General features: G+C 39.6%; 1 protein-coding gene across 1 annotated transcript in view; it reads left to right on the top strand.

Annotated features, from left to right (window-relative positions):
- Nucleotides 1–19,221, top strand: part of HMG20A (high mobility group 20A) — a 74,702-nt gene that overhangs the window by 48,154 nt on the left and 7,327 nt on the right. Inside the window, exons 3-7 of the mRNA XM_058542127.1 lie at nt 4,171–4,318; nt 7,377–7,589; nt 11,671–11,803; nt 12,980–13,011; nt 18,585–18,660. Of these exons, the coding sequence (XP_058398110.1) occupies nt 4,171–4,318; nt 7,377–7,589; nt 11,671–11,803; nt 12,980–13,011; nt 18,585–18,660 (602 nt within the window). The remainder of the gene's footprint in view (nt 1–4,170; nt 4,319–7,376; nt 7,590–11,670; nt 11,804–12,979; nt 13,012–18,584; nt 18,661–19,221) is intronic.

The raw sequence follows: 19,221 nt of genomic DNA, 5'->3' as shown, positions 1-19,221 counted from the left end.
CTGTTTCTACACTTTAGAAATAACCAGGAGGCCAGTGTAGCTGGAGCAGAGTATACCCGGGGGAAGGGTAATAGAGGGCTGCATCAGTGCTTCTCAAACTTCAGTGTACTTAGGAATTGCCTAGAGAGCTTATTAAAATGCAGATTCTGAGTCAGAAAGTCTGAGGTAGGGCCAGAGATTCTACTTTTAATAAGCTCCCAGATGATGCCAGTGCTGCTGGTATGAGGCCCATACTTTGAGCAGTAAGGGACCAGGTCTTGTAGGATCTTATAGGTCAGATAGATCTGACCTATATAGTTAAATAGTTAAATAGTTTGACAATTCCTCTGAGTGAGGTGGGAAAGCATTGGAGGATTTTGAGCAGAATGATATGATCTGACTTATTTTTTAATAGGATCCCTGTGACTATTATATAGAGAATAGAGTGAAGGGAACAGGGGCTGAAGCAAGGAGACCAGTTAGGCTCCTGAGGTAATTCAGATGAGAGATGATGGCTTGAAGAATATCACTAGTGACTTTGACAAGAGTATTTTTGGTGGAGTAGTAGGGTCAAAAACCTCATTGGAATGGATTTCAAAGGTAATGGGAATGGGGGGTGGTAAGAAGTGTGGAATTCTAGATTTATTTTGAAAGTAAACTGAGCAGGATTTGTCTGAAAGACTAGATGAGATAGGAGAAGGGAGAAAAAAAGCAGTCAAAGACAACTCCAAAGTTTTGGCCTAAAAAACTGAAGGGATGAAACTGCCATTAAATTAGATGTGGAAAACTAGGTAGGGGAGGGAATTTTAGGAGCTCAGTTTTGGAGATTTTAAATTTGAGATGCTTGTTAGATATCCAAATGGAGATGTCAAGTAAGCAGCTTGATATCAGGTTCTGAAGTCAGGGGAAGTCTAGGCTAGAAAGAGAAACTTGGGAGTCTTCGGTATATAGCTAATATCTAAAGCCATGAGACTGGATGAGATCACCAAACAATTAGCACTTTGTAGATGGAAAAGAGAAGAGATCTGACACCTGAGCTCTGAGATACTCTGGTATTTAGAAGTCAGGCAGATGAGGAAGAATCAGCAAAGAAGACTAAAGAGAGCGGCTAAAAAGGTAGCAGAAAAACCAGAGGAGTGCAGGGTTGTGGAAACCAAGTAGAAAAAGTATTTCAAGGGAGAAGAAATCAACTGTGTCAAATACTTTTGGAAGATCAGGTAAGATAAGACTGAGAAATGACATTGGGTTTAGCATGGAGGTCATTGGTGACCTTGGCAAGAGTTATAAGCATATCTCTCCTTTGGATTGGGTTTAGGAGAGAATGAAAGGAGAGAAATTGAAGTCAATGAGTATAAACAATTCTATAAAGGAAAGGAGAAAAAAGAAGTGGGGTCAAGAGAGTGCTTTTTGTTTTGTTTTAGGATCAGAGTAATAATGTCGCATTTGTGTGCTGATTAGGCTGATCCAGCAGAGAGAAAAGAATTGGTGATGCCAGAAAGCGCAGAATCGCTGAAAACCTGTCTTTGAGTAGGCTAGAGGGCGTAGGATCCAAGGCACAAATGGAAGGGTTGTTAGCTTTAGCTGAAAGCATGGAGAATTCATTCATAGGAACAAAGAGCCTTTTTTTTTTTTTCAGTCTTGTCATCTCTGAGGCATTTGACGCCTTTGACCACTCCCTGCTGATGCCTGTCCATTTCAGTCAGGGATTCATAGGATTGGTACTCTTTCCCAAACCTAGTTCTCCTATTTTACTGAAGTAAGAGTGTGCAAGAGTCAGTAACTTAAAAATTGATGGCATGGGTGAAATGAGAATGACAGTGAAAGAACAAGTCGCGTTAGACGTCCAAAATGATTGAAATATTTGGAAAACAAAGCTGCTGAGATCAAACTGGATCTCTGATAGCACCTTTTTTCAGAGAACATGATTGGCATGGAGTTCCTAGCTTCTCTTATCTATCCTTTTTCAAAACACCTCAAAAATGTAGGAAGCTCCTACTTAAAATCATCTATTATGTTTTCTAGAAAGGGTCAGAAAAGTATTATTTCTTTCATTTCCAGGACAGTCTGCATCTGCTTTCATTTATTTCTCAGTCCACTGTAATATGGTTTTTTATTCCCATAATTCTATTTAAAACTGTACTCCCTAAAATTGCCAGACCTCCTTCAGGTCTTCAAGTTGAGCACTTTTTAGCCTATTGTATTTGACACTTGCAACTTTTTACTTGATTAATACCTCCTTCTTAAAAATCTCCCTGCCTGGGCCTCTGTACGAGTATTCGCTCCTAAATCTCTTAAGGCCCTCCTTAGTCTTTCCCGGCTCTTCTCACACTTGCTCCTAAAATGATATTGTTCCAGCAGAGTTCTATCCTGACTTTTCTTCCCACTGTCTTTCTGGAGAATATCTAGCACTTCCCATTATTTCCATGAGCTGATGCCTCTCAAATCTGTCTCATGCCTTTTCTTCACTTCTGTTCTATCAGGGCATGTTTCCAGTTGTCTGTGGGACAGCTCCACTTAATTATGCCATGAGTGTTTCAAACCTACCATTTTCTGTCTGTCTGTCTTTTTTTTTTTTTTGAGGAAGATGAGCCCTGAGCTAACATCCATGCCAATCCTCCTCTTTTTGCTGAGGAAGACCGGCCCTGAGCTAACATCTATTGCCAATCCTCCTCCTTTTTGTTTTTCCCTTTTTTTCCCCAAAGCCCCAGTAGATAGTTGTATGTCATAGTTGCACATCCTTCTAGTTGCTGTATGTGGGACGCCACCTCAGCGTCGCGGGACAAGCAGTGCGTCAGTGCGCATCCAGGATCCAAACCTGGGCCACCAGTAACGGAGCGCGCGCACTCAACGGCCAAGCCACGGGGCCGGCCCTGTCTGTCTTTCTTACACACACACATTCTCTCACTCTCCAGTTGTAACTTTGGCTAATAGTACATAATCATGCAATCTGGGAACCTCAGAATTACCATTGACTCTTCTTTTTGCTTCACTATTTATATTCATTCAGTCATTAAGTTCTCTCCATTCTACCTCTTAAGTGTCTCCTAGCGTTCTCTCCCCTATTCTCCATCCTGCCTGCCCTTGTCTGTCACTTAGTCTATTGCAGTAACCTCCTGAGAGGTTTCACTTTTTCCTTCTATACCCTGTTCTTTCTGCCTGTAATGATGTTGTTTACGTGATAAATGCCTATTCATCTTTAAAGACCTTCTCGTAAAATCTTTCTTAACATCCTCTCTATCTATATAAAATTCATCATACCCTCTACTGAGCCTTTATAGCACATTTTACAAAACCCTATTTCAGTACTTAGATTGCATTGTAATTATTTGCCTATAACCCCATGGAATATACATTTTTCCAGAATAATGACTGAATGTTACTCTCTTATTCCATCTTCCTCCACCTTCCCCTCTCCCCCTCCCCAAAAAAACCCTCAAACTCCGTAGCACATGGTGTTGCCTTTTCTTCCATTCCTTTATCCACCTGTGATAGAGTAAGTCAGTCTAAGACCCAGCCATCAATCTGTACCTTCTTGTGTCCACTTTTCAGAAGGATGAGATCTGGTTTGCTGACTCATCTGGAACAGAATGGTGAGAACAGAAAAGAAATATCTGTCTGATTTATTAACATTTATACCTGAACTTACTGAACTTAATAATATTGTTCTTAGATGATCTGGTTGTCAATAAACTCTATAATCCAAGAAGGAATAGCCTATGGAATCTACGATAAGACATATTTCTTATGCCCTTCAAGAACTCTCTCTTCTGTGATGGGGGCAAACTGCCTCTGCAACTCCCATTCCTACTCTCCTTTTCCATTAATAGTATTTTGTCTTTACATTGGAAATACATGAAAGGTAGCATATAAGTCAGACTCTATTGCACACTCAGAACTAAAATGGGAAGTCAATGTTGAGGGTAGACATAATTTTGGGGGAAAAGATTATAGATGCTTTTAGTAGGAGACTTCTCCATGGAGCTGGCCTGGTTCAATCAAGCACTGAAACCATTTTTTTAAATGCTCTGTAACTGTTCTGGAGACGTTGTTTATATTTATGCAGATAAGATGTGGGAATTAATTCATAGACTGGCATGTGCTTTTGCTGACAGTAAAATTTGTCTTGAACTTTAGTAAATAGGAGTTTTTGATCTGTTGTACTGAACTTTTACACTTCTGCTTATTCTTCAGATTAACCCACCCAGAGGTTCCATATAGTAGTGGAGCCACATCATCTACCAACAATCCAGAATTTGTGGAGGATCTATCCCAAGGTCAGTTGCTTCAGAATGAATCTTCAAATACAGCAGAAGGCAGTGAACCGAGGCATGAAGATGAGGTAAGCTGAAGTTATCTTCTCCTATTACTGGCCTCTGAAGCTTCTGAAGAAGCAGCCAGCAAGGGACTTGATCAAGGTGTTCATCATCTAGCCTTACATTCTGCAAAATTTTCTGTTTTATATTTCCTGTTTACATAGAACCATATTAATGGTTTTAATGACATACAGACACGTAGACTCTGTTTTTCCCCTGCCCAAGAAATTATACCTACATCATATTAGATGCTGAACAAATGCTTCTTGAATAAGTGAATGATTTAATTAAATAAGTAATTAATGACTAGTCCACATACCCTTGTTCAAGGCCACACACTGCTCACCAAGCCCTATAGCATAGAGGCATATGTGCCCAAAGGATTCGCACCACTTACCAAGTCATTCACCCTCCCATACAGGGCATCTTTCTCTAATTCACACATAGGTTCCATATGGCCGTGGGCAGTCATGCCCTTGTGGGACTTGCGGTGTTCCTCACAAATGACTGATTACATTGTCTGTGTTTTAAGGTACTCTTTTTTAGCCATAAGAATACCGCCATTGATTTTTGTCTTTTTTCTTATTTTAAAAGAGCTGATTTTTTTCATGTTGGCATTCTTAGATTATGGTGAATGCTTAAAGCTTCTTAAATATCTTAAAATCCTTAGTAGCTTTAATTTTACTGGGTTTACAAAATAAAAACAAAAAACTGACACCGAATAGACCATTTGCCTAATGTTGAATTATTGCACCATTTTATATATATTTGGAGGCGTGCAGAACTGTAATTAATATTTAGATGTTTTTGTCCCATTTTGCTTATCTTTCTCTTCCCTGAAATAAGCATTCTTTTATCCATAAAACATTATTAATCCCATTTAAAATCACATCAAAAAGAATAAAATACGTAGGAATAAATTTAACAAAGGAGATGAAAGACCTGTACACCAAAAACTGTAAGACATTGTTGAAAGAAATTGAAGAAGACATTAAGAAAGGGAAAGGCATTCCATGTTCATGGATTGGAAGAATAAACATAGTTAAAATGTCCATGTTACCTAAAGCAATCTATAGATTCTGTGCAATCCCAGTCAGAATCCCAATGACATTCTTCATGGAAATAGAACAAAGAATCCTGAAATTTATATGGAACAACAAAAGACCCCAAATAGCCAAAGCAATCCTGAGGAAAAAGACAAAGCTGGCGGTATCACAGTCCCTGAATTCAAAATATACTACAAAGCTGTAGTAATCAAAACAGCATGGTAGTGGCACAAAAATAGACACACAGATCAATGGAACAGAATTGCAAGCCCAGAAATAAAACCACACATCTATGGACAGTAATGTTCGACAAAGGAGCCAAGAACATACAATGGAGAAAGGAAAGTCTCTTCAATAAATGGTGTTGAGAAAACTGGACGGCCACATGCAAAAGAATGAAAGTAGACCGTTATCTTACACCATACACAAAAATTAACTGAAAGTAGATTCAAGACTTGAATGTAAGACCTGAAACTATAAAACTCTTAGAAGAAAATATAGGCAGTACACTCTTTGACATTGGTCTTAGCAGTATCTTTTCGAATACCATGTCTACTCAGGCAAGGGAAACAAAGGAAAAACAAACAAATGTGACTACATCAGACTAAAAAGCTTCTGCACAGCAAAAGAAACCATCAACAGGGCCGGCCCCGTGGCTTAGCGGTTAAGTGTGCACGCTCCGCTACTGGCGGCCCGGGTTCGGATCCCGGGCGCACACCGACGAACCGCTTCTCCGGCCATGCTGAGGCCACATCCCACATACGGCAACTAGAAGGATGTGCAGCTATGACATACAACTATCTACTGGGGCTTTGGGGGAAAAAAAAGGAGGAGGATTGGCAATAGATGCTAACGCAGAGCCGGTCTTCCTCAGCAAAAAGAGGAGGAGTAGCATGGATGTTAGCTCAGGGCTGATCTTCCTCACACACACACCAAAAAACCTATATGCTATCTGCTGTGGGAAACAAACTGGTCTTTGGATGGTATCAATGAAAAACACCCTTCATGTGGGGCCCGCCAGGTGGCGTAGCGGTTAAGTGTGCATGCTGCGCTGCGGCAGCCTGGGGTTCGGATCCTGGGCATGCACCAACACCCCGTTTGTCAAGCCCTGCTGTGGCAGCGTCCCATATAAAATGGAGGAACATGGGCACAGATATTAGTCCAGGGCCAGTCTTCCTCAGCAAAAAGAGGAAGATTGGCGACAACAGATGTTAGCTCAGGGCTAATCTTCCTCACCAAAAAAAATAAATAAATAAAGTACCCTTCATGAATGATTTTTAATCCCTGTGCTACAACTTGCCTCTTCATTTGCCCAGTGCATGTGACAATATCTTGTTCTGATCTACTGTGACAGTCTCCTTCTCTGGCACAGTGCTGTGTGCTGATTTCTCATTTAGAATGTTCCCCTGTTGGGAGTCAGGGTTGTTAAGTACGTATGAAAGCCAAAGCTTGTGTGATCATGACTCCCCTTATTCTCATCTATTGAGATCAGCACTAACATAGCCCCTTAGTGCAACAATTTATAGTGTGGTGCATAAAAGAGTCTGCAAGTGAACCGTCTGGAAACTGCATTGCAGTCATTTGTACCTGTGACAGATTTGGAGAGCTTTGACTATCCAGGGCCTTAATGGTAGGCAAATACAACTCTTTTTTTTTTTTTTTTAATCTTTTTTGTTTTTGTGAGGAAGATCGGCCCTGAGCTAACATCTGCCAATCCTCCTTTTTTTTTTTTTCTTTGCTGAGGAAGACTAGCCCTGGGCTAACATCCATGCCCATTCTTCTCCACTTTATATGGGACGCCACCACAGCATGGCTTGACAAGTGGTGTGTCGGTGCGCGCCCGGGATCCGAACCAGCGAACCCTGGGCCACTGCAGTGGAGCGTGCGCACCTAACCGCTTGCACCACCGGGCTGGCCCCGGAAAATACAACTCTTATCCTGTTTTGTTTTTTGGTGTTTATTGTTGTTGTGTTATTTGGGGGGATTTTTGTTGTTGTTGTAATTTGGTTTTTGTTTTTTTATTTTGTCTTGTTTGTAGCAAAGAAGTAAACGAGGAGGTTGGTCCAAAGGACGAAAGAGGAAGAAACCTCTTCGAGACAGCAATGCACCCAAATCCCCCCTTACAGGATATGTTCGGTTCATGAATGAGCGTCGAGAACAGCTTCGAGCAAAGAGACCAGAAGTCCCATTTCCAGAAATCACAAGGATGTTAGGCAATGAATGGAGTAAACTGCCTCCTGAGGAGAAACAGGTAATTGTTCCTCTTCCGGACTCTTTGCTTGGTTTCCATTATGTCTTTTTTTTTTTTTTTTTTTTTAGGATTTTATTTATTTATTTATTTTCCCCCCAAAGCCCCAGTAATAGTTGTATGTCATAGCTGCACATCCTTCTAGTTGTTGTATGTGGGACGCGGCCTCAGCATGGCTAGAGAAGCGGTGCGTCGGTGCGCCCCTGGGATCCGAACCCGGAGCGCCAGTACCGGAGCGCGTGCACTTAACCGCTAAGCCACGGGGCCGGCCCTCCATTATGTCTTAAAAATAACTTTTGGGGCCGTCCCGGTGGTGCAAGTGGTTATGTGTGCACGCTCCGCTGCGGCAGCCTGGGGTTTGCCCGTTCGGATCCCGGTCGCGCACTGACGCACCGCTTGTCAAGCCATACTGTGGCGGCGTCCCATATAAAGTGGAGGAAGATGGGCATGGATGTTAGCCCAGGGCCAGTCTTCCTCAGCAAAAAAAAAAAAAAAAAGAGGATTGGCAGATGTTAGCTCAGGGCCGATCTTCCTCACAAAAAAAATAAATAAATAAAAAATAAAAATCACTTTTGTTAGAAAAGCAAAGAGGACAGACCAGTTGATTCTTCAATTTTGTCATGGTGCCTAGGAGACCAGAATAGTAGGGTCCTCCATAGCTCTTTTCTCTAGCACAGTGGTTTGTACACTCTTTCAGTGTCTGCTTGCAGGGGTGTGAGCAGGAGGGACTCTAGGACCCCCCTCCACCAAAGCAGCTCTGCTTGTATTTATATGCTGAGAGTTCACATTAGATTTTTGTAAAAAGCAGTTCAATATTAAGAAAGTAAGAAATCTATCAACATAATTTATTCCACCGAGTTAAATGAGAAAAGGTCATTTGATAAAATTCTACTATTCACATAAGATTTTTGTTTAAGAAAAAGGTTTTACTACTTTAATAAATTTTTTAACTAGAATTTTGGCAAATTTAACCTACTATGGAAATAAAGCAAGAACTACTTGAATTCTTTCTCCTGTAAGACAGAAACTAACCCTATTGCCAAACTGTAACAAATTCATTTGTTAGAGAGATTTGGGAGGAATTGAGGACAAGATAACCGTGAACTGGTTGAAATGCCAGGAAAGCAGAGTGATGGTAATGATTGTGGGAGTGGCTTTGGGTTAAAAGTTCCCAGCATTGTCAGCATCTGAAAGATATCTATATTTCTTTTATGTCTTATACTGTTTTATGACTTACGCTTTTTAAAAAAGATTCCAAAGACTAAAACCAAATTGAAAAATACTCTCAGGAATTAACTGAATTCAAAAAATTTCAGAGAGATCGGATTAAGTTGCAACTTGAAGCTCTGTGTTTGTGGTAGCAGACTAATCGAAAGCAGTGCATATCATCCATTGTTTTAGCTCTAACATATAAAGGGATCACGAGCTGCACGTACTAGTTACTCTTTTCTTTTTAATTTTTTTATTTCAAAATTAATACATGCTCATAGTTTAAAATTTTTTCCGACAATACAGAAATGTATAAAGAAAAAAACAAAATTAACAATAATCTCCAGGGATAACCACTGTTAAGTAGGTAGGACAAGGGTTTGTGTGTCTGTTTTTGTTTTTTTAACATTTTATTTGAAAATAATTTCAAATGTACGAAAAGTTACATAGAACGGTACAAAGAACACCCAAATAGTCTTTACCTAGATTCACCTATTGTTAACACATTTTATCCCATTTCTCTGTTTGCCTGCGTGCTCATACTCTCCTGTGCAAGCTCGCTCGCGCTCTCTCGCCCTCTCTCGCCCTCTCTCGCCCTCGCTCTCGCTCCCGCTCCTACTCCTTCGCTCTCTCTCCCTCTCCCTCTCTGCCTCTCCCGCTCCCTCTCCAGCTCCCGCTCCCTCTCCAGCTCCCGCTCCGTCGCTCTCTCTCCCTCTCCCTCGCTCTCTCTCCCTCTCCCTCTCCCACTGCCTCTCCAGCTCCCACTCCCACTCCCTCTCCAGCTCCCGCTCCCTCGCTCTCTTTCTCTCCCTCTCCCGCTCCCCTCCCTCTCCCGCTCTCTCTCCCCTTCTCCTCCCTCGCTCGCTCTCTCCCTCCCTCTCCCGCTGCCTCTCCCTCTCGCTCGCAAGGGCGCGCACAGTTTTTTTCTGAATCGTTTGAGGGTCAGTTACATCTTGGCCCTTTACTCGTAAATATTTCAGAGTGTATTTCATAAGCATAGACATATTGTCTTACATAACTGTAGTATAGTTATCAACTTTATAGTTTTATATTAATATGATACTTTTGTCTGACCTACCATCCACATGCCAGTTTTGTCAGTTGACCTAACATCATTCCTCCATAACGTCTTCCTCCTCCAGTTCAGATTCCAGTCTAGGGTCAGGTTTTGTGTTTAGTAGTCAAGTCTCTAGATTCCTTCATCTGGGATATTACCACAGCCTTTCTTTGTCTTTTATGACATTAATATTTTTTAAGAATACAATCCCTCCCTCTTCCTCCCCCTCCTTTTTGTTTACTTTTAACAGAACATTCCTCATTTTGTGTTTGATATTTCCTCGTGATTAGGTTGAGGTTATGCATCCTCAGTCAGAATACTGCATGGTGGTGGTGTGTCCTTCTCAGGGTATCACATATGCAGGCATACAATATCCTTTTATTCCTCATTGGTAATGTTAATTTTGCTCACTCGATAAAATTTTTTTCTTCTCCCTTATAATAAATTAATAAGCAGTCTATAGAGAGACAGTTTAAGAACTTGCAAATAGTGGGTTCCATATCAAAATTTCCCCCTAGATTTAGCATTCATTGATGACTTTTCCTTGATCTAATCTTTGCAGTGGTGGTTGCAAAATGATGATTTTTCAACTCTAGCATTCCTTCCACATTTACCAGTCAGCCCTCAACATTCTAATCTAAGCAAGAGCCCTCCTCCTCTCCTCATTTATATATTTATTTGTTTGTTATTTATTTATTATTGGTATGGGCATATGAATTTCTTTTTTTCCCAATGGTTTATAATTTATTACTGTACTTAAGTATTTTGGTACTTAAATTGTCCCAGATTTGGCCAATTGGGTGTCTGCTACATCTGGCTTTTGTGTAGGATGAGGTTTTTTAACATAATTTCTGACTCTAGTTTGTGTTCATTTAGAAGCAGTCTTTTATACTTTATTTATAAAAACTTATTGATGAATGAAAAGAACAAGATATTAGGGGCCATCCCAGTGGCCTAGTGGTTAAGTTTGGTGCACTCTGCTTCGGCAGCCCGGGTTCACAGGTTCATATCCTGGGTGCAGACCTACACCACTCATTAAGCCATGCTGTAGTGGTGACCCACATCCAAAATAGCAGAAGATCGGCATGGATGTTAGCTCAGGGCCAGTCTGTCTAAAGCAAAAAGAGGAAGATTGGCAACAGATGCTAGCTCAGATCCAATCTTCCTCACTGAACAAAAAAAAAGGACAAGACATTAAACAAATTATCCTGGTAGATCAATGAACTTTGTTTAAATAATTCATAACACAAATCATGTAAATAAAGGCTCTCTCATAGTAGTCCATTTTAGGTCCAGAGGGTGAGGTCATTCTTTTTTATGTTTTTTGTGTCTTCCCAGCTTTAGTGCTCCACTCTTCTGCCTCTTAAAAGGCAATTGATTTATGAGATCATTCCCTCAGAAGGGGTTGGGGATAGAGAGACAAAGAGAAACAAAGTCTTACCCCTGGGAAGACTAAATGTGCCTATGTGGTATTCAGTCGTCTTGAGGACTCTAGTGGCTATGTGGAGTTCTGTCTGTAGGATTAGAGGAATAATTATAATCATCTTCTTGTGAATTTTTTGTGAGAATGATCTCAATAGAACTTGTCTTCATTAAGTTAGAAAAGGCAATAAAAAGTTGAAATCACCTATTTCTTTTATAATTGAGAGATTGTATTTTATTCTATTCATGACTTTCTTTTAATTCTCCCTTAAACCTTATTCCCCATATACTTTTCTTTCCGTGTTCTAATTGTCCTCTGTTTTCTTCAAATAGTTCATTGATATTTTACTTAAATAAGATCTGTTTCTTGAAAATAATTCCACATTTCTTTCGTAGCGCTACCTTGATGAAGCAGATAGAGATAAGGAACGTTACATGAAGGAGCTGGAGCAGTATCAGAAGACCGAGGCCTACAAGGTCTTCAGCAGGAAAACCCAGGACCGTCAGAAAGGCAAATCTCACAGGCAAGGTATCAGACCCCAATGTATTTGTAGTTTCTTGTGCTTGGTGGAGTTTCACAAAGCCTACTATTAGAGTTATAAATATAAAAGATATGTTTCTATCATTTCTCTATTATACTACATTCGCTTACCAGTATCATCTTGGAATTTTATTAAAGTCACATTACTCTCATTTAGAAACTTCAGTTGGGTTTCCATATCCAGTGTTAACAATTTGGCTTGTGCTCCAAGACCCCTTTTATTTGTCTGTGCTCTTTTTCTAATTCCCAATTTAGGCATTTCTCTGCCTGAAAACTAGTCTGTCTACTAAACTACATAACTGCCTTGCTTTAACACCTCTGGGCCTTGTGCCATTTGTCCCAGCCTCCAATGATCATCCTTTTCATTCATTCATTCATGTATGTGTGCATTCAAAACATATGTATTGAGCACCTCCTATTAATATCAGGCACTCACCTTGGCATTAAGGATGCAGTGGTGAACAAGATAGACAAGATCCCGGTTTTTTGTTTTTTTTTGTTTTTTTTTTTTTGAGGAAGATCAGCCCTGAGCTAACATCCATGCTAATCCTCCTCTTTTTGCTGAGGAAGACCGGCCCTGAGCTAACATCTATGGCCAATCCTCCTCCTTTTTTTTTCCCTTTTTCTCCCCAAAGCCCCAGTAGATAGTTGTATGTCATAGGTGCACATCCTTGTAGTTGCTGTATGTGGGATGCTGCCTCAGCATGGCCGGACAAGCAGTGCATCGGTGCACGCCCAGGATCCGAACCTGAGCCACCAGAAGCGGAGTGCGCGCTCTTAACCGCTAAGCCACGCAGCCGGTCTAGTCTGTCATTCCTTAGCCGTTGCATCTTCTCCACCTTGGGCATTTTGCCTGCTAAACTATAATGTTGCACAAACAGCCTTTGGCATATGTTTCCTCTCTACCCTCCCACATTATTCTCCTCAAAGGTAAGAACTGTGTCTGTTGTTTCTCTTGTCTAATTGTGTACCTATAAGTATGAGGTTCCTTTTAACTTTTGTTAACCAACTCATTAATGAAACCATGAGGGAAAATATACTATACTGTGAGAAAGCCTACATATACCAGCATTTTTTGTAGTTTGGCACAGTCATCTGCTTGGGTTTTTTATTGTTTTGTTTTGTTTTTCAGCTTAATGTTCTCTTATTCTTTCATATTTTTAGATGCAGCCAGACAGGCCACTCATGATCATGAGGTAATTAGCTTTCTGTCTACATATATATATTTATAATAATGTTGTTTGAAGTGCTAGTGGACTTTATTTTTTAGTGAATGGCAGAGTATTTCCTATCCCATAATTCAGACTGAGTGAGTAGCTTTAGCTCAAGGATTCTTAGCATATGGCAGACACTTATGTCGTGAGTCTGCCCTTGAACTACAGCCCCCAACTCCAGTCCTTTCTTGTGGTCCAAGAACTTTATTGGCTTTAAATGCTGAAGGTGGCTGGGATTTGGAATGAGATATAGAAATGAGGACTAGCTGAAAGCTATAACTTGGCCATAGTTCATCATCATCAAATACGTTACTCTGACTCTCAAAAAGTTGTTACTTAGGGAATCCAGTGTTTGGTTAAAATGAACTATTCAACTGCAGTGTTGACAGAGCACAGGTGACAATGTCTTGGTTCCTGTGCCTCCTTTTCTCACTGGCACAAATGTGTTTACTGGCCTTTTCCCTTCCATTTGGTTCAACCCCATCAATAGGATTTAGGCCTCTGTTCCTGTTTGTGTGTATAGGATTTAGGCCTATGTGTGTTGGCTATGCTGCATAGAGAGCTTTAAATATATATGTAGCCTATGGTTAATATGGTTGTAAGAAAATAAAATTTGTGATAATCCCATACTTTAAAATGTTCAGTGACTCCTCATTGCTTACCAAATCACATTCCAACTGAGCAGAGTCTTGTGTAATTAAGTCCCAACTTCCCTTTCCAAATGCCTTAACTCTCATATTTCTCATATCTATCTTACGTACTTAAAAACCTTTACTGCTCACTGTCCTCCAGGTGCCCCCTCCTTCTCTGCCTTATGCCTGTGCTCATATTCTTCCTTTCTCAAGAATTCTTTCCCTCCCTCATCATCGTTTCCACCTCCCCATCCCATTCTGCCTCTCAAAATTCTAGTCATCCTTCAAACCCTATTTCAAGTTCCATTTCCTCCTTCAGGCTTTTCCTGTTTCCTCCAACTTCTTTTAACCCTCACAGCTCTCTGTATTTCTCTTATGCACTTAGCTGATCTGGCCTGGTGTTGAGGTTATTCAAGTGCTTCTGTTATTCACACTCCTGAATTGTAATTTCTTTGAAGGCATACATGGTCTAGTTTTCCTCTTGTACCCAACCCCGTAACACCTAGCATGACACCCCTGCCTTGAGGATGTCTTCCGTAAATACTTATTTATTTTTATACAAAACCTATTTGTTGAAATAACACTGGAAATTTACACAAAAAGAATTTTCTTATGTACTCTTTTGCAGGTATTTGATTTATTACTAAATCAAGGAAATCATTTCTTCAAAACAATAACTTATTTATCTTGGGATTGTAGTTCTCATACCTAATTTCATATTGGTGACCTTTAAAATATAGAGAAAACATTTAGATTCACAAGTCAAATAGATTTATATGAATTATAAAGTGAGAAGCATAGTAAATATTAACATTTTATTCTTCATATAAATCCTATATAAATGTAGTTATATGACATCTCTGTGCTCTAATTAGGATGAAACGTTATAAATATTTTTTTGCTTGAGTAACTGTGTATATACTTTATATTTTAAATCATAATTGAATTGCGTTGCAGGCTTTCCATATTGCCAGATACTTGTATAATTACTTATTTCTCCCTTCCTTTCTCCATGTGCCCACCCACCAATATCATGAAATTTCTGTACTTCTTTTTTTCCCTAATAAGCATCCTTTATAGCTTCTCTATCCTTAATGGTTACAAAATAGAATTTGGACAGTAATCTAAAATATTAGTTAGATCTCACGTTTTCTAGTCAATGACTCTATCACTATGAGTTTTGCTGGCCAAACCATATGTGGCATTTTGGTCTTCAGTAAAGTTGATAGTTGCAGTCAGAAAAGATTTAGTAGATTTAGTCAGTCACAGAAGCTGCTGCTAATGATTTGAGAAATGAGGCTCTTTATTAAAATACATAATTTAGTATGATATGAATTTCTATGATTTATGAAAAGGAATAAGTCTGTGTGATTCCCCTGTTTCAGGATTAGACACGTGTTAAACCAAACAAAAAAAAAAAAAATGAGAGAGTATGTAGAGAGCCAGCAGCAGTTTCTCAAATCTGTATACAGTAGACTCTGTAAATCTGTCTGTTGTATGCCCACATCAGAGTAAAGCGCTCTTAGTCAGGTTGTTGACCCTATTTATGTCCCTCACTGTATCAGTTTTTATTTTTCATTGAGTAATAGCTTTCCTAAACTAGGTAATTTCTAAGGAATTGTAATAAGAAAGAATGAGTTTGTCAGTTTTTAAACATAGTCACACAGTGATTTCCCTACATATAACTTCTCGGTATAATAGGAGTTCAAAAAACTAAGAAAGCACTATGAGTGAAAAGCAGCCACAGAAGTCGCCATGGAAAGGAAGAACTGAATCAAGCATTAAAGATGACCCAGAGTTTGTGGGGGCCCCTCAGGGTGGGTACAATGGCTTGAGCAGAGTTATGAGTAAGTTAACAAAAGAGCAAGTATCTTGCAAGTGCCTAAAACATCATGCTTATTTCCCTTTACTTATTTTCTTAGGAGTAAAATGACAAATGTAAGAGAATAATCTTCAAGCTCACTTCAAAATACTAAGACCTCAGAAATCCTCTCAACTGACCCCCTCATTTTGCTGCTGAGGAAAGTGACTTGCCTAAGACAGCAAAGAACTTCCCCAGCATCACTTATTGAGTTGGTTAGAGGCAGAAGTGTGACTGAAACCCAGGCCTCTGTGTCCCAGTCTGGCATTCTTGGCAGCACATGCCATGCTGTATGGAATGAACTAAACAGTGTTGAAAGTTAAAATGGGCCTGGTTGCCTGAGATGTCAGCAAAATTTGTTGCTAGTTAAGACAGAAATGATTTGATTTGTGTATAGTAAAGAAACCAGTTGTGTTCCTAAATGGAATTTGGATTCCTAAGACATTGTTACCAAGGCAGGTACTGGAGAGTGCACATTAGAGCTAAAGAAATGCTGACCTGAAATCATTCAAGCCATTCTGCATAGCAGTGGGGCACTTTAGCCTGGTACACAGTATTAAGAGTATTCCCTACAGTAAAGGGCACTTGAGAGAAGCATATCACACTCTATGAAATTCTGGCCCTGAGCCTAGATCACAGCAAAAGAGATTCGGTTCAAAAGGACCTGTGTTCTCTTACCCTCTGCTCAATATTATAGAACGAAAAACCAAAGTGAAGAGTATTCTTGCTCCTCTCAAATCAAAAGCCAGCCCACTAGACCCAGCTAGTGTTACTCTCAAGAATGTGTCTACATCTTATGTGAGGAGTAAGGTAGAAACAGTAATTTTGTTTCTCTTTTAATTTATGAGAAATGACAAAATAACACTCAGCCTGAACAAATTAGCCCCTTTCAATGAAGAGGTAACGAAATCCTAATGATTTTAATCCCTTGAGCAATCCTTGGAGCAGTTTAAGTATATACAAGCCCCCAGGAGGATTCTCTCCATGCTGAGTGATGTACTCAGTAATGGAAGAGTGCTGATGGTTTTTATTACCACTTTTCCTTTAAGTAGAATTTCTCTGTTGCCTTCCAAAGACTGAACAGTTTCATTTAATTGCTTTGGTGTTTCTTATTCTTACTTATAATTCTTAATGAGAATTCTTATTCTTACTCTAAGAATCTGTTCCAAGGGGCAGTGTGTTAATGCACCTACATGGTACAGTCCTCTGCCCTTATGTAGTTAGCTTGGTTTGGACTGCTCAGGCAAAGAAGGAAAGAGAATTACCTGTCTGAGGAGACTCGAAGCCTTGGAGAGAACTCTTGGTACCATGATAATGGGAGCCAGGCATCCTCACCTTCCCATCTAACTGGCAGATATTTAGACCTATGATTAGGTAACTGATCTCATATAAGCCTGTGTAGTTAAGGAGACTGGACAAGGTAGGAAGATAAAGTCATAAGACTTTATCCTAAGTTATTTGTGGACTTAGGCTTATGTCCATGATGCCTTGTACATGTTGGAATTGTGTCATAAGTTTTCTGTTTTCCTGTAGCAACCCAGTAACAGAGTTAAATCATATGGTAAACCAGCAAAGTCAAGAGAAAGCCACTTTGAAATATGTCTAAGATCCTTTCTGGAACAGCCTTTCTTGCCCATTCATTACTTCTCTTTGAAACCCGCTAGCAACTGGCTCAAGGTGGAGCTTTGTGTGTTGAAAATGGGGCTTTCAATGATAATTTTGTTATTTTTAAATTGTTTTGGGAAACTTTGCTTACTTTCTTTAAGAAGTAAAAGAGTAAAAATTAAGTGCTCTGAAAGTTTCCTCAGGTAAATACAGGTTTTCAAACTTCCATCTTAAATGTCTGTCTTGATCAGCTGCCATTGGCAGGAAGTTCACATAGCCCAGCCTCCTTGCAAGGCAGGCACCAATATGAAGACAGGAGCTTGGCTGTCAGAGTTCCCTCATAGGCTGTTAGCTGCTTAACTTTTTTACTGGGCACCAAATCATATGTGTATACAAAGATAAAAGACTGGTGGTAGCAAGAATAGGAAAGATACATTCTATCTCTGGCTTTAAACATGTTTTTATGGGAATATTTTCCAGATTTTTTTTTTTTTTTTTTTTTTTACTGTTCTTTATGTTATAGAAGTTTTTGGATCTTCAGATTTCATTAGCAATTTCTTCAGTACTCATTTCCCACTGTTCTCTTTACCATCTTATATAGTGAAAGATTTTAAACACTGTGCCAAGACACTTGTAATTTATATTCATAATGCTTTCAACTTCAAATTCATTGTAGAAATGGCAGCCAATGCATCTTGAAATATTGACTTTATTCTTAAGGATCATTGTAATATATTTTGCAGTAGTTTTGTGAGACTTTTATTTTTAATGGCTTATTGGTGAGTTAATTTTAGCTTTGTTATTCTCTTCTATCTCACATAATCCTTGGCTTTTTCATTTTTAGAGCCTACTTATTTCTGACTTCTTGATTTTGTTTGTTTTTCCTTTGTCTGAAGAAAGTCTAAAAGATCCCCAATTATAGGCTGTCCCTTGTAAATAAGTAAGGTAGAAGTACCAATGGAATACCATTATTATTTGCTAATGGATGGCAGCTCTCTGCTTAAAATTCTTATTGTCTACTCTGCAAATTTAGGTTGCATAGTCCTATGTCAGATAACGTTTTACATGCATAACCAACAGAAGTAACTGAAAAAACACCTAGAAATTGCCCTTCTCTATTCCTACCTCAACCACTTTCACAACTATGTACTGTTGACTATTCAAAGCACAGAGCTAAGAAATGGCTTCCAAATTCTCCATTAGGGAATGTATGTAGGTTTGTTTTAAGGTTTCTCATTGCACAGCAGTTGTACGGCTGAGAGAACTGAATACTTAACCTGCTTGAGGTCTGTGAAAGTTTGGTTCCAATAAAAAGGTGAATACACAGCCTCACCTGGACTGATTCCTGCTCACCCCACTGTTTCTTTAAGGAAGACGTGACCGTTGTGCCTTCAGGCACTGCTATTTAATTTAGCTTCTATTTAAGAATTAACTATTTTGTTATCCTTGATTCACAGAAAGAAACAGAGGTAAAGGAACGATCTGTTTTTGACATCCCTATATTTACAGAGGAATTCCTGAACCACAGCAAAGGTGATTACCAAAGTATCATTTTGTGTTCCTCAGGTCTGTGACAGGGGATTTCGTTCTCAGAAGGAATTCATTGCTCAAAAGCAACGGTAGTGATATTCCAGACCCTAGGACTGGTCTGGAAGAAGAGAACTGCTTCTATTTCACTCTCTAGTAAACATAGCTACTCAAAGACCAGTGAAGGAAAGCTAGGCCAGTGTTGTCAAAGCTACTTTAGTTTCTGGATCAGAGGAAATAAATGTACATCACTAATTCAGTTGTTTTCGGACTCTGCCTGGAACCGTTTGTACAAATGAAAGCTTACCTGGGCATCCAAAATATAAAATAAGTAAGACCAAAGCTCACCCCATTGCAGTAAAGACGGGGACCCACAGCTGTGCCTGCCCCATCTCCCTGGATCCTCCTGTGAAACCCCTCAGGCTTCTCATTGCCCGGTTTTTCAAAACCAAACAAACAAAAATACTGGGAATTGCAAGTGTTTCTTGCAATCTTAAGTATAGAACATGACCAGCTTTAAGAATTAAAATAGCTATAGGGAGCCAGGCATTTTATTGCTGAAATTGC

Source organism: Diceros bicornis, chromosome 5, assembly GCF_020826845.1.
Source record: "Diceros bicornis minor isolate mBicDic1 chromosome 5, mDicBic1.mat.cur, whole genome shotgun sequence".
Taxonomy (NCBI): domain Eukaryota; kingdom Metazoa; phylum Chordata; class Mammalia; order Perissodactyla; family Rhinocerotidae; genus Diceros; species Diceros bicornis.
This window is presented reverse-complemented; position numbering and strand designations above follow the sequence as displayed.